Here is a 15,876-nt window from a genome sequence, read left to right as displayed (position 1 = left end):
AAACAACTGCTTAAAGTATGTTTTTAAAGTCTTAAAAAGTATAATTTTATATTTTAATCCAATAATATCCCTTTTACTAGTTTTAAGCCATCTGTCTTTTCATTGGCTTGACTGGTTAGCCCCTTTTCGATTTTTAGAATAAAAAAAAATTCCTAATTATTTAATAAATTTCTGGTATCATAGGTGGGGGAATAGGCAATATAGGTGAAGAGGATTAAGAGTACAAACTTCCAGTAATAAAATAAATAAATCATGGGGATGAAAAGTACAGCATAAAGACTATGGCCAATAATATTGTGATAACTTTGTGTGGTGACAGATGATAACTACACTTCCCCAGTGAGCATTTTGTAATGCATAGAAATGTCAAATCATAGGGCACCTGGGTGGCTCAATCATTTAAGTGTCTGCCTTCACTTCAGGTCATGATCCCAGGGTCCTGGGACCAAGTGCCCCTTTGTTGGACTCCCTGCTCAGCAAGGAGTCTGCTTCTCCTTCTGTCCCTTTCCATGCTTGTGCACTCTCTCTCTCTTTCTCCCTCTCTCAAATAAAACAAAACAAAACTTTTGAAAAATGCCAAATCACTTTATTGTATACCTGAAACTAATGTAATATTATGTCAACTGTATCTCAATTAAAAAAAAAAATAAAGCCTGCTTACAATGGGTGTTGAAATTAAGTGATGAATCACTAAATTCTACTCCTGAAACTATTACACTGGATGTTAACTAACTGGAACTGATTTATTTTTTCAAAAAATTATCAGAGAAAGAGAGAATGAGAGTACAAACAAGGGGAGCATGAGGCAGAAGGAGAAACAGGTTCCCTGCTCACCAAGAATCCTGATGTGAGACTCAGTCCTGAGGACCCTGGGATCATGACCTGAGTTAAAAGAAGACACTTAAATAAAAACTTGGAACTAAAAAAAAAAAATTAAAATGTGCTTACTTTGATTCTCTGTTCCTCTGTTTTCTAGTTGTGTCTTTGACAAGGTTAACTGTTCTAAGAACTATTTTCTGACCTATAAAAATGAGATAATCACACAAAGTGCTTAGTGTGATATTTAGCACATGACATAAGTATTTAAAAAGTCTATCATAAGTATTTTGCTGAAATGCAGAAAATTGAATTTAGTGTCCTTAATTTTAAACTTTAGTAAAACAGAAATAGTGTTTTTTTCCTTTTTTGCTCCCTGAAGAGCTAGGCTGTGGAAAAAGAATTAATATACAGGATTGGGGGAAAGGGTGGATTTCTTTACTAAGATATAAGGATGGATTGAAGAAAATAGAAAAAAAATGTTAATTTAAAAATTCTTTTAATTACATGCAGTGTAACAATGAATCTCTTTTCCACCATTTTACTTGTTTTTATGCTCCCAAAATGGAATTTCACACATTCTTGAAGGCTGGGAATATTTAGCAATTATTTCCTGTTGCCCTACAAAACTAGTCACTGAAATGTTTGTGAGTCCCAAGCCTAATGTTAAAAAGTGGCAGGAGTCTATGATGAAGAATCACTAATAAATATGTATCATGTGGATATTTTATAAGATCCATGAATATTTAAGGAGACTGTATATCTCCCAACCCACAAATATGAGATGTTACTGCTGTGGTAGATTACACAGTTAATCAGTAACATTCAAATTTTATAAAGGCCATGATAAGTGTGGATTTGATGACCATATTCCGTTAATTATTCTTATAATTCTTTACTATAATCTGAGTGAGTCAGATGCTTAGGGCATTTAGGTGTATTTCCAAAAATTATCTACACTCACCATGGAGACTGATCTATAATTGACCCCGAGTTTTCAGTATCCTTGGATTCTTCACGGGTTTTGTCTACATTTGCCATAAGAGTAAAACACTTTTTAAAAATGGTAAGGTAGGCTTCTCGCCTGCCGCCCTTCCCCCCAGCGCTCCGGCCTTGCTGAGCTGGCCGGCTGGCCTGGCTCCCTTCCCCAGCCACGATGGGTGGGCGGGCTGCCCTGAGGAGGCGGGAAGGGGAGGGCTGGGCCAGCCGGTGGGTGGGCGACGATGCCGAACTTCTGCAATGCCCCCAACTTCACGAGGAAGAGCACGCAGTCGGACCTGGCCTTCTTCAGGTTCCCGCCGGATCCGGCCAGATGCCAGAAGGGGGTGGAGAATTGTAGGAGAGCAGACTTAGAAAATAAAATGCCTGATCAACTAAACAAATATTATCGATTATGTGCCAAACACTTTGAGACCTCTATGATCTGTAGAACTATACATTTTGCAGAGGCATCAGAACACTAAAGAATGATTGGGTTATTTTGTTTCTCAAAATTAATTGAAGCAGGTACTTGTGAAGTCATTGGGAGAGTCCTTTATAGGACAGTTCTTCGAGATAATGCAATACCAACAATATTTGATCTTACCAGTCATTTGAACAATCCACATAGTAGACACAGAAAACGAATAAAAGAATTGAGTGAAGATGAAACCAGGGCACTGAAACAGAAAAAAAAAATTGATGAAACTTCTGAACAGGAACCAAAACATAAAGAAATAAACAACAGCAACGCTCAGAATCCTAGTGCAGAAGAAGGGGGTGAGGAACAGGATGAAGATATTTTACCTTTAACCCTTGAAGAGAAAGAAAACTAAGAGTACTTAAAATCTCTATTTGAAATTTTGATTCTTATGGGAAAACAAAACATACCTCTGGATGGGCATGAAACTGATGAAATCCCAGAGGGTCTCTTTACTCCTGATAACTTTGAAGTGTGCTGGAGTGCCGGATAAATTCTGGTGAAGCGGTTCTGAGAAAGCGCTTTGAGACAACAGCAGTTAACACATTGTTCTGCTTGAAAACACAGCAGAAACAGATGCTAGAGATCTGTGAGAGCTGCATTTGGGAAGAAACTCTCAGGGAAGGGAGAGACTCGCACTTCTTTTCCATCATCACTGATGAGGTAGTGGACATAGCAGGAGAAGAACACTTGCCTGTGTTGGTGAGGTTTGTTGATGAATCTCATAACCTGAGAGAGGAATTTGTGGGCTTCTTGCCTTATGAAGCTGATGCAGAAATTTTGGCTGTGAAATTTCACACTACCATAACTGAGAAGTGGGGGTTAAACATGGAGAATTGTCGTGGACAGGCTTACATTGTGTCCAGTGGATTTTCTTCCAAAATGAAAGTTGTTGCTTCTAGACTTTCAGAGGAATATCCCCAAGCTGTCTACACACTTTGCTCATCCTATGCCTTAAATATGTGGCTGGCAAAATCAGTGCCTGTTGTGGGAGTGTCTGTTGCATTAGGAACAATTGAGGAAGTTTGTTCTTTATTCCATCGATCTGCACAACTGCTTTTGGAGCTTGACAATGTAATTTCTGTCCTCTTTCAGAACAATGAGGAAAAGGGTAAAGAACTGAAGGAGATCTGCCATTCTCAGTGGACAGGCAGGCATGATGCTTTTGAAATTTTAGTGGACCTCCTACAAGCACTTGTTTTATGTTTAGATGGTATAAATAGTGATACAAATATTAGGTGGAATAACTATATAGCTGGTCGAGCTTTTGTACTCTGCAGTGCAGTAACAGATTTTGATTTCATTGTTACCATTGTTGTTCTTAAAAATGTTCTATCTTTTACAAGAGCCTTTGGGGAAAATCTCCAAGGGCAGATATCTGATGTCTTCTTTGCAGCCAGTAGCTTGACTGCAGTGCTGCATTCACTAAATGAAGTGATGGAAAATATTGAAGTTTATCATGAATTTTGGTTTGAAGAAGCCACAAATTTGGCAACTAAACTTGATATTCAGATGAAACTCCCTGGGAAATTCCGCAGAGCGCAGCAAGGTAACCTGGAATCTCAGCTCACCTCTGAGAGTTACTATAAAGAAACTCTAAGTGTTCCAACAGTGGAACACATTATTCAGGAACTGAAATATATAGTCTCAGAACAGCACCTTAAAGCTCTTAAATGCATATCTCTTGTACCCTCTGTCATGGGACAGCTCAAATTTAATACATCAGAGGAAAACCATGCTGACATGTGCAGAAGTGACTTGCCCAATCCTGACACACTCTCAGCTGAGCTGCATTGCTGGAGAATCAAATGGAAACACAGAGGGAAAGATATAGAGCTTCCATCTACCATTTATGAAGCCCTCCATCTACCAGACATCAAGTTTTTTCCTAATGTTTATGCATTGCTGAATGTCCTGTATATTCTTCCTGTGATGAAGGTTGAGAATGAACGCAATGAAAATGGGCGAAAGCGTCTCAAAGCATACCTGAGGAACACTTTGCCAGACCAACGGTCAAGTAACTTGGCTTTGCTTAACATAAATTTTGACATAAAACATGATCTCAATTTAATGGTGGACACATATATCAAACTCTATACAACTAAGTCAGAGCTTCCTACAGATAACTCAGAAACCATTGAAAATACCTAAGAAACGTTTAAAGTAAGCTTTCTCTTATGTTTGATATTTGGAAAAATCTGTAAGAAATTTGAAAACATCTTACAGAAAATCTGTCAGGTGTATGTAGGCCACTTAATCACTGAATATCTTGACATATTGACCTCTCATTGAGTATATTAGACGTTGATAATATGCCTATTTAAATGGCCCCTGTTTAAACTCTCATGCTTTGGAGACATACCTGTTCTTCCAGAAGATAGCATTGAAAGTGCCACATTACACTTCTATGGGATTTCTGCTAGTGACACTTGGGAATTGTTTTAGTTAAGTCATTTTAGACATAATATTTATTATCACTGGATCCAATTGTCGGGTATTGAGTTATCACTTCTTAGAAGATAAAGATTTTGAAGAGGTATGGGGGGAAGGGATACATTTTAGAAAATGTTACAAGAAGCTCATGAGTGACCCTTGAGTAGTAGGAGTGTTAGTATGTTAAAATCTGTAATGGACAGTTCAGGGAGTTACCAGACAGAAACATGTGAGCTTGCCAAGCAAGGATTGCAGTAGAGATTTTGTCTTTATCAAATGAACTTAAAGAGCAATTTACAGTTAAAGTTTGAATGGGAGAGCCTCCCATTGTTCCACATTGGGTTGTTGCTGTTTACATTCCTTTGTTGAGCCTACATCTTCATAAGCTCTTTAGCACATTGAAACACCTATGACTTCATAGCAGGTATATGTTGAACACCTCTGTTCATGGTCAAGGCAGGATCAGAGGCCATGGATACTGACAACTGATTTGTCTGTTTTCCTCTGTCTTTTCCCATGACTATATCTACTGCCTCATCTTGATTTATAAACAAAACCTGGAAAACCTACAAAAATAAGTGTTTTGTGGTTTATCTAGGAATAATACAGAAAATATTGCTGTTATTTTTGGTGAAGAAGATCAATTTGTATAGTTTATTTCAACTTAAATAAAATGTGAATTTTGTTCAAAAAATGATAAGGTAAAATTAGCATTTTAATTTTTGTAATTTTATTCCCTACAGTGTATGGTTACTTCTAATATTGATTAAAATCAAAACAAAATATAAAAGCAATGTTGTTTGTATAACATTTTCATAGTAACATTGACATCACAGTCCTTTTTTCATAGAATTTACTTTCAATAAAAAAGTGATAACTTCCAAGTTTTTTTTTCCTTTTTAAACTTGACTAATATTAGATTTTTTAAACAAATCATTTCCTGAATCAGGATCAAAATCCTTAAGGCAAACGCATGTTTATAGAGAATGAATACTTTGCAGCTTGTCTGGACTTCAAAATGAGGTCATGATTTATTTTTTGTCTTTTGGCAAACATATGGATATTTGTTTTTTCAGTGAGAGAAGTTAAAGATATGACATTGATTATAAGAACTGATTTCACAAATGAACAACCTAACTTATAAGGGACTGCTGAAAACATGTATTATCCCTGGGGGAAGAAGAGCTCAGTCTGGGTTGATGGATTCTTGAAGAATCCATGATTTCTGTTTTATTTTTTTTAACATATATTTTATATTTTATTTTATTTTATATTTTTTCAGTGTTTCAAAATTCATTGCTTGTGCACTGCACCCAGTACTCCATGCATATGTGCCCTCCTTAGTACCAAACACCAGGCTCACCCAGTCCCCCATCTTCCTCCCCTCCAAAACCCTCAGTTTGTTTCTCAGAGTCCACCATCTCTCATGGGTTGTCTTCCCCTGTGATTTCCCCCAACTCACTTCTTCTCTCCATCTCCCAATGTCCTCCATGTTATTCTTCATCCTCCACAAGCAGGTGAAACCATATGATAATTGACTCTCTCTGCTTGACTTACTTCACTCAGCATAATCTCTTCTAGTCCCGTCCATATTGATACAAAAGTTAAGTATTCATCCTTTCTGATGGAGGCATAACACTCCGTTGTATATATGGACCATATATTCTTTATCCATTCATCCACTGAAGGGCATCTTGGTTCTTTCCACAGTTTGGCAACTGTGGCCATTGCTGCCATGAACGTTGGGGTGTAGATGGTCCTTCTTTTCACTACATCTGTATCCTTGGGGTAAACACCCAGTAGTGCAATTGCAGGGTCATAGAGTAACTCTATATTTAATTTCTTAAGGAATCTCCCCACTTTTTCCCAAATGTACTAACTTGCATTCCCACCAACAGTGTAACAGGGTTCCCCTTTCTCCACATCCTCTACAGCACTTGTTGTTTACTGTCTTACTGATTTTGGCCATTTTTACTGGTGAAAGATGGAATCTCAATGTGTTTTTTATTTGATTCTCTCTGATGGTTAATGATGATAATTTTTTTTCATGTGTCTATCAGACAGTTGTATATCTTCTTTGAAGAAGTGTCTGTTCAAGTAGTCTGCCCATTAAAAATTTATTCATTTATTTGACAGACAGAGATCACAAGTAGACAGAGAGGCAGGCAGACAGAGGAAGGAAAGTGGGCTTCCTGCCAAGCAGAGAGCCTGATGTGGGGCTTGATCCCAGGATCCTGGGATCATGACCCTAGCCAAAGACAGAGGCTTAACCCACTGAGCCACCCAGGAGCACCCCTCTGCCCATTTTTTGATGTGATTATCTGATTCATGTGTGTTTAGTTTGAGGAGTTCTTTATCAGTCTGGGATATCAGCCCTTTGTCTGTAGTGTCATTTTCAAATATGTTTTCCCATTTGTGGGTTGCCTCTTTTTTTTGTTTGTTTGTTTTTGTTTTTGCTTTTGTTTTTGTTTTTGTTGACTGTTTCCTTTACTGTGCAGAAACTTGATCTTGATGAAGTCCCAAAAGTTCATTTTGTCTTTTGTTTCCTTTGCCTTTGGGGCATGTCTTTTTTTTTTAAGATTTTATTTATTTATTTGATAGACAGAGATCACAGTTAGGCAGACAGGCAGGCATAGAGAGAGGAAGGGAAGCAAGCACCCTGCTTAGCAGAGAGTCAGATGCTCCCTGCTGAACAGAAAGCCAGATGCTCCCTGCTGAGCAGAGAGCCAGATCCCAGGACCCTGGGATCATGACCTGAGCTGAACTCAGAGGCTTTAACCCACTGAGCCACACAGGTGCCCCTGGGGACATGTCTTGAAAGAAGTTGCTATGACCAGTGTTGAAGAGGTTACTGCCTATGTTCTCCTCTAGGATTTTGATAGATTCCTGCCTCACACTGAGGTCTTTTATCCATTTTGAGTTTATCTTTGTGTATGGTGTAAGAGAATGATCACATTTCATTCTTCTATACATAACACCCAACAGAGGAAAAATTCGGAGACTGTGCCATCTCCATTAGAACTATTGGACATGTACATAAATATTATATCAGAAAGGGAATTAAAGGTAACAATTATTCAGGCAATGGCTAGGTTGGAGAAAACCATTAGTGACAACATAGTGACACCATAGAATCTCTAAGGGCAAAAGTGAAAGGGAAGAAGTTAAAAATGCTATCAATGAGATCTAATCTAATCTAAATATTCTAACAGCTAGGGCAACTGAGGCAGAAGATAGAATTAATGATCTAGAAGACAAATTGATAGAGTAAAAGGATCAGGAGGAGGCATGGAAGAAACAGCTTAGAAGCCATGAAAACAGAATTAGGGAAATAAACGACACCATGAAGTGTTCCAATATTAGAATTATTGGGATCCCTGAGGGAGTGGAGAAAGAGTAGATTAGAAGTTATAGTTGAACAAATTCTGCATGAAAATTTTCCCTGGACATGAACAAATGTTCATGTCTTAGAGGCAGAAAGAACACCTCTTGAGGTCTAGAAAGACCTCAAGGCACTTGATTGTGAGACTGACAAATCATAATTTTACAAGAGCTTCTGAGGGCAGCTAGGAGGAAGAGATTACTTATGTACAAAAAAAAGTACATCAGAATGCCATCAGACCTGCCCAGAGAATGCTGGCAAGCCAGAAAGGGCTGGCAAGACATATTTAGGGCACTAAATGAGAAGAACATACAGCCAAGTGTACTTTATCCAGTGAGGCTAATATTTAAAATGGATGGAGAGAAAGAGCTTCCAAGTCCAGAAAGGCTTAAAAGAGTATGTGACTGCCAAACTGGCACCACAAGATATATTAAGGGGGGTCTCTATAAAAGGAAAAAGGACTCCAGAGTGACATAGAACAGAAATTTACAGAGACAATCTATAGAAACAAGGACTTCACATACAACATGATGTCAATAAAAACATATCTTTCAGTAATCACTCTCAATGTGAATGCCCTAAATGCTCCAAAAAAAATGGCACAGATTGGATAAAACAACAGGACCCATCCATATGCTGTCTGCAAGAGACCCACTTGGAACCCAAGGAAAAATGTGGACTAAAAGTGAAGGGAGAGAGAAGCAATCTTCATGCCAATGGGCTTCAAAGAAAGCTGGGACAGTGATTCTCATATCAGATAAATTAGATTTTAAAATAAAGACGTTAGTCAGAGATAAAGAAGGCCACTACATCATTTTAAGGGGTCTATCCACCAATAAGATCTAACAATTGTAAATATTTATGTCCCCAATATGGGAGAAGCCAACTACATAAGACAACTGTTAATCAAGATAAAGAGCCATATTGATATGAATACATTATTGTAGGGGATCTTAACACACAACTTTCAGTAATAGAAAGATCATCCAAGCAGAAAATCAATAAAGAAATAAGAGAATTGAATGACACATTGGACCAGATGGACCTCATAGATATATACCAAACATTCCACCCTAAAATAACAGAATTCTCATTATTCTCGAGTGCACATTGAACTTTTGCCAGACTAGACCACATACTAAGTCACAAATCAGGGCTCAACTGATACCAAAAGACTGAGATTATCCCCTGCATATTATCAGACCATAATTCTTTGAAACTGGAACTCAACCACAAGAAAAAGTTTAAAAAGGAATGACTTCTGGGTTTTTTTGTTTGTTTGTTTGTTTGTTTTGTTTTGTTTTAAGATTTTATTTATTTTTTTCCCAATTTATTTATTTTCAGAAAAACAGTATTCATTATTTTTTCACCACACCCAGTGCTCCATGCAAGCTGTGCCCTCTATAATACCCACCACCTGGTACCCCAACCTCCCACCCCCCCGCCACTTCAAACCCCTCAGACTGTTTTTCAGAGTCCATAGTCTCATGGTTCACCTCCCCTTCCAATTTACCCAAATTCCCTACTCCTCTCTAACTCCCCTTGTCCTCCATGCTATTTGTTATGCTCCACAAATAAGTGAAACCATACGATAATTGACTCTCTCTGCTTGACTTATTTCACTCAGAATAATCTCTTCCAGTCCCGTCCATGTTGCTACGAAAGTTGGGTATTCATCCTTTCTGATGGAGGCATAATACTCCATAGTGTATATGGACCACATCTTCCTTATTTATTTATTTTAAAGACAGAGATCACAAGTAGGCAGAGAGTCAGGCAGAGAGAGGAAGGAAATCAGGCTCCCTGCTCAGGGAGCAGGTATCAAGACCCATTTGTGGGGCTTGATACCAGGATGCTGGGATCATGACTGAGCAAAAGGCAGAGGTTTAACTCACTCAACCACCCGGGTGCCCCATGATTTCTGTTTTTAGTAGAATTTCTGTACAACCAAATTCTTACAATTTTCTGTTCTACCAGGTGGTGAAATTATGGGATTTCATCACCTAAAACTACATTCAATGTTCAGATAGCTTCCTTTTCAGATACCTAGAAGCCTTGAGAACATGATAATAGCCAAATAAGTTGTAAATAGTAAATGTTGGCAGTTATCCATTGGTCTCTTTCATTTGTGCACATCTTGTGAGCAAAGGCACTGACTACATTTGTTCTGTGTTATCTTTTCAAGGATGCAACCAGTCTTGAAATATGAGATAGTTTCTCTCTCCAAAGCAAAAGGAAGATTTGTGTTTGGTTTAGTATAAAATATCTGGGTTCCTTAACATGGCTTCCTGTGCCACCATAAAGGAATTGACGAACAGAGAAAAGGTATAAGAAAATGAAGGTAATCTGAATACTATTGCCATTGTGACCTAGAAGTCTCATGTTACCTGCCACTATCCTTAAAACTCTGGCTGGGTTACTTGTTAGTTTGCAAGTGGGCTAAAAATATTAGATCTTTCACAATTCTTGACAGTAGTTCTCTTTTATAATATTTTTTATTTCTTTTCAGCATAACAGTATTCATTGTTTTTGCCACACCCAATGCTCCATGCAATCCGTGCCCTCTATTATACCCACCACCTGGTTCCCACAAACTCCCACCCCCCGCCCCTTCAAAACCCTCAGATTGTTTTTCAGAGTCAATAGTCTCTCATGGTTCACCTCCCCTTCCAATTTCCCTCAACTCCCTTCTCCTCTCCATCTCCCCTTGTCCTCCATGCTATTTGTTATGCTCCACAAATAAGTGAAACCATATGATAATTGGCTCTCTCTGCTTGACTTATTTCACTCAGCATAATCTCTTCCAGTCCTGTCCACGTTGCTACAAAAGTTGGGTATTCATCCTTCCTGATGGAGGCATAATACTCCATAGTGTATATGGACCACATGTTCCTTATCCATTCATCTGTTGAAGGGCATCTTGGTTCTTTCCACAGTTTGGCGACTACATTCAATGTTCAGATAGCTTCCTTTTCAGATACCTAGAAGCCTTGAGAACCTTATAGAGAGCCATTATTTGAGACCTTATATGAGACCATGGTCATTGCTGCTATAAACATTGGGGTACAGATGGCCCTTCTCTTCACTATATCTGTGTCATTGGGTTAAATACCCAGTAGTGCAATTGCAGGGTCATAGGGAAGCTCTATTTTTAATTTCTTGAGGAATCTCCACACTGTTTTCCAAAGAGGCTGCACCAACTTACATTCCCACCAACAGTGGAAGAGGGTTCCTCTTTCTCCACATCCCCTCCAACACATGTTGTTTCCTGTCTTGCTAATTTTGGCCATTCTAACCGGTGTAAGGTGGTATCTCAATGTGGTTTTAATTTGAATCTCCCTGATGGCTAGTGATGATGAACATTTATTCATGTGTCTGATAGCCATTTGTATGTCTTCATTGGAGAAGTGTCTGTTCATATCTTCTGCCCATTTTTTGATATGTTTGCCTGTTTTGTGTGTGTTGAGTTTGAGAAGTTCATTACAGATCCTGGATATCAACCTTTTGTCTGTACTGTCATTTGCAAATATCTTCTCCCATTCCATGTGTTGCCTCTTTGTTTTCTTGACTGTTTTCTTTGCTGTGCAGAAGCTTTTGATTTTGATGAAGTCCCAAAAGTTCACTTTTGCTTTTGTTTCCTTTGCCTTTGGAGACATAGCGTGAAAGAAGTTGCTGTGTCTGATATCGAAGAAATTACTGCCTAGGTTCTCCTCTAGGATTCTGATGGATTCCTGTCTCACGTTGAGGTATTTTATCCATTCTGAGTTGATGTTTGTGTACGGTGTAAGAGAATGGTCGTATTTCATTCTTCTACATATAGCTGTCCAGTTTTCCCAGCACCATTTATTGAAGAGACTGTCTTTTTTCCACTGTATATTTTTTCCTGTTTTGTCGAAGATTAATTGACCATAGAGTGGAGGGTCCATAGCTGGGCTCTCTACTCTGTTCCACTGGTCTATGTGTCTGTTTTTATGCCAGTACCATGCTTTCTTGGTGATCACCGCTTTGTAGTAAAGCTTGAAATCAGGTAACATGATGCCCCCCCCCATTTTATTTTTGCTTTCCAACATTTCCTTAGCAATTCGTGGTCTCTTCTGATTCCATACAAATTTTAAGATTATTTGCTCCAGCTCTTTGAAGAATACCAGTGGAATTTTGATCAGAATAGCATTAAAAGTATAGATTGCTCTAGGTAGTATAGACATTTTAACAATGTTTATTCTTCCGATCCAAGAGCATGGAATGCTCTTCCATCTTTTTGTGTCTTCTTCAATTTCTTTCATGAGTGTTCTGTAGTTCCTCGAGTACAGATCCTTTACCACTTTGGTTAGGTTTATTCCCAGGTATTTTATGGTTCTTGGTGCTATAGTAAATGGAATCGATTCTCTAATTTCCTTTTCTGTATTTTCATTGTTAGTGTATAAGAAAGTCACTGATTTCTGCACATTGACTTTGTATCCTGCCACGTTGCTGAATTGCCGTATGAGTTCTAGTAGTTTGGGGGTGGAGTCTTTTCGGTTTTCCATATAAAGAATCATGTCATCTGTGAAGAGAGAAAGTTTGACTTCTTCATTGCCAATTTGGATACCTTTTATTTCTCTTTGTTGTCTGATTGCTGTTGCTAGGAGTTCTAATACTATGTCAAACAAGAGTGGAGACAGTGGGCATCCTTGTCGTGTTCCTGATCTCAGTGGGAACACTGCAGGCTTTTTCTCATTGAGGATGATATTTTCTTTGGGTCTTTCAAAGATAGATTTTATGAAGTTCAGGAATGTTCCCTCTATCCCTATACTTTGAAGCATTTTTTAAATCTTCTTTTTAAGATTTTATTTATTTATTTGACAGACAGAGATCACAAGTAGGCAGAGAGGCAGGCAGAGAGCGAGAGAGAGGAAGAAGCAGGCTACCCACAGAGGAGAGAGCCTGATGAAGAGCTCGATCCCAGCACCCTCGGATCATGACCTGAGCCTAAGGCAGAGGCTTTAACCTACTGAGCCATCCAAGCACCCCAACTTCGAAGCTTTTTAATCAGGAACAGATGCTGGATTTTGTCAAATACTTTTTCTGCATCAATTGAAAGGACCATGTGGTTCTTCTCTCTTCTCTTATTAATTTGTTCTATCACATTGATTGATTTGCGAATATTGAACCATCCTTGTAGCCCAGAGATGACTCCTACCCGGTCATTATGGATAAGCTTTTTAATGTGCTGTTTGATCCTGTTACTTAGGATCTTGTTGAGGATTTTAGCATCCATATTCATAAGTGATATTGGTCTGAAATTCTCTTTTTTGGTAGGATCTTTGCCTGTTTTGGGGATTAGATAATGCTGGCTTCATAAAAGGAGTCTGGAAGTTTTCCTTCTGCTTCAATTTTTTGAAACAGCTTCAGGAGAATAGGTGTTATTTCTTCTTTGAACGTTTGATAGAATTCCCCAGGGAATCCATCAGGTCCTGGGCTCTTGTTATTTGGGAGGTTTTTGATCACTGCTTCAATCTCATTAATAGATTTCGGTCTATTCAGGTTGTCATTTTCTTCCTGGTTCAATTTTGGGAGTTTACAGTTTTCCAGGAATGCATCTATTTAATCTTGGTTGCTTAGCTTATTGCCATATAACTGTTGATAATAGCTTCTGATGATTGTTTCTACTTCCTTGGTGTTAGTTGTGATCTCTCTCTTTTCATTCATAATTTTATTAATTTGGGCCTTCTCTCTTTTCTTTTGGATTAGTGTGGCCAATGGTTTATTGATCTTATTGATTCTTTCAATATACCAACTTCTAGCTTCATTGATACATTCTACTATATCTCTGGTTTCTACCTCATTGATCTCAGCTCTAATCCTGAATATTTCCCTGCTTATGTGTGGGGCTGGTTTTATTTATTGTTGATTCTCCAGTTCTTTAAGGTGTAGAGACCGTGGGTGTATTCTGGATTTTTCACTTTTTTGAGGGAGGCTTGGATGGCTACATATATCCCCCTTAGGACTGCCTTTGCTGTATCCCATAGGTTTTGGACCGAAGTGTCTTCATTCTCATTGGTTTCCATGAATTGTTTCAGTTCTTCTTTGATCTCCTGGTTGATCCAAGCATTCTTAAGCAAGGTGGTCTTTAGCTTCCAGGTGTTTGAGTTCCTTCTGAACTTATCCTTGTGATTGAGCTCCAGTTTCAAAGCATTGCGATCTGAAAATATGCAGGGAATAATCTCAGTCTTTTGGTATCAGTTGAGTCCTGATTTGTGACCCAGTTGTGGTCTATTCTAGAGAAAGTTCCATGTGCAGTCGAAAAGAATGAGTATTCTGTTGTTTTAGGGTGGAATGTTCTGTATATATCTAGGATGTCCATCTGGTCCAAAGGGTCATTCAACGCTCTTGTTTCTTTATTGATTTTCTGCTTCAATGATCTGTCTATTTTTGAGAGAGGCATGTTAAGATCTCCTACTATTAATGTATTCATATCAATATGATTAACAGTTTTCTTATGTAATTGGCTGCTCCCATATTGGGGGCATAGATATTTACAATTGTTAGATCATCTTGATGGATAGGCTCTTTAAGAATGATGTAGTGTCCTTTTGTATCTCTAACTACAGTCTTTAGTTTAAAATCTAATTTATCTGATATGACAATCACTACCCCAGCCTTCTTTTGAGGCCCATTGGCATGAAAGATGCTTCTCCATCCCTTCACTTTTAGTCTGGGTGTATCTTTAGGTTCAAAATGGGTCTCTTGGGGCGCCTGGGTGGCTCAGTGGGTTTAGCCGCTGTCTTCAACTCAGATCATGATCTCGGGGTCCTGGGATCGAGCCCCGCGTCGGGCTCTCTGCTAAGCGGGGAGCCTGCTTCCTCCCCTCTCTCTGCCTGCCTCTCTGCCTGCTTGTAATCTCTGTCTGTCACATAAATAAGTAAAAATCTAAAAAAAAAAAAATGGGTCTCTTGTAGACAACATATGGATGGGTCCTGTCGTTTTATCCAATCTGCAACCCTGTGCCATTTTATGGGTGCATTTATGCCATTCACATTGAGAGTGATTATTGATAGATACGTGTTTATTGACATTGTGTTACCTTTGAAGTCTTTCTTTCTGTAGATTGTCTTTATATTTCTGTTCAATGCCATTCTTAGGATTTTTCCTCTTTTATAGAACCCCCCTTAATATTTCCTGCAGTGTTGGCTCGGTGGTTGCATAGTCTTTTAAGCCTTGCCAGTCTTGGAAACTCTTTATCTCTCCATCCATTTTGAATGTCAGTCTTGCTGGATAAAGTATTCTTGGCTGTATGTTCTTCTCATTTAATGCCCTGAATATGTCTTGCCAGCCCTTTCTGGCTTCCCTGGTCTCTGTGGACAGGTCTGATGTTATTCTGATGGGCTTTCCTCTGTAAGTAAGGAGCTTCTTTGTCCTAGCAGCTTTCAGGAGATTATACCTACAATTATGATTCCTCAATTTGACTTTCAGGTGCCTTGATTTTTTTTTTGGAATCTATAATCTTGGATGGAGACCGTTCGGCCTCTAGTACATGAACGCTGGTTCCATTCACGAGATTGGTAAATTTTTCATGAAGAACTTGTTCCACTATGTCTTTTAGACTTCTTTCTTTCTCCTCCCCTTCAGGGATTCCATTAATTCTGATGTTGGAACGTTTCGTGGCATCATTTATTTCCCTGATTCTGTTTTCATGGCTTCTAAGCTGTTTGTTTTCATGCTTCCTCCTGATCCTTTCTATCTGTTTGTCCTCCAGATCACTAATTCTATCTTCTGTCTCAGTTACCCTAGCTTTTAGATTATTTAA

General features: G+C 38.6%; 2 protein-coding genes across 3 annotated transcripts in view; both read left to right on the top strand.

Moving 5' to 3' along the window:
- The window catches only part of SH3BGRL (SH3 domain binding glutamate rich protein like), a 123,511-nt gene that overhangs the window by 47,760 nt on the left and 59,875 nt on the right, over positions 1–15,876 (top strand). The window lies entirely within an intron of this gene.
- Positions 2,040–4,432, top strand: LOC122897211 (52 kDa repressor of the inhibitor of the protein kinase-like). Its single transcript, XM_044235400.1, is given in 3 exon segments — positions 2,040–2,254; positions 2,351–2,745; positions 2,748–4,432. Coding segments are annotated over 3 exon segments (2,289 nt in total). The 3' UTR covers positions 4,427–4,432.

This window comes from Neovison vison, chromosome X, assembly GCF_020171115.1.
Source record: "Neovison vison isolate M4711 chromosome X, ASM_NN_V1, whole genome shotgun sequence".
Lineage (NCBI taxonomy): Eukaryota > Metazoa > Chordata > Mammalia > Carnivora > Mustelidae > Neogale > Neogale vison.
This window is presented reverse-complemented; position numbering and strand designations above follow the sequence as displayed.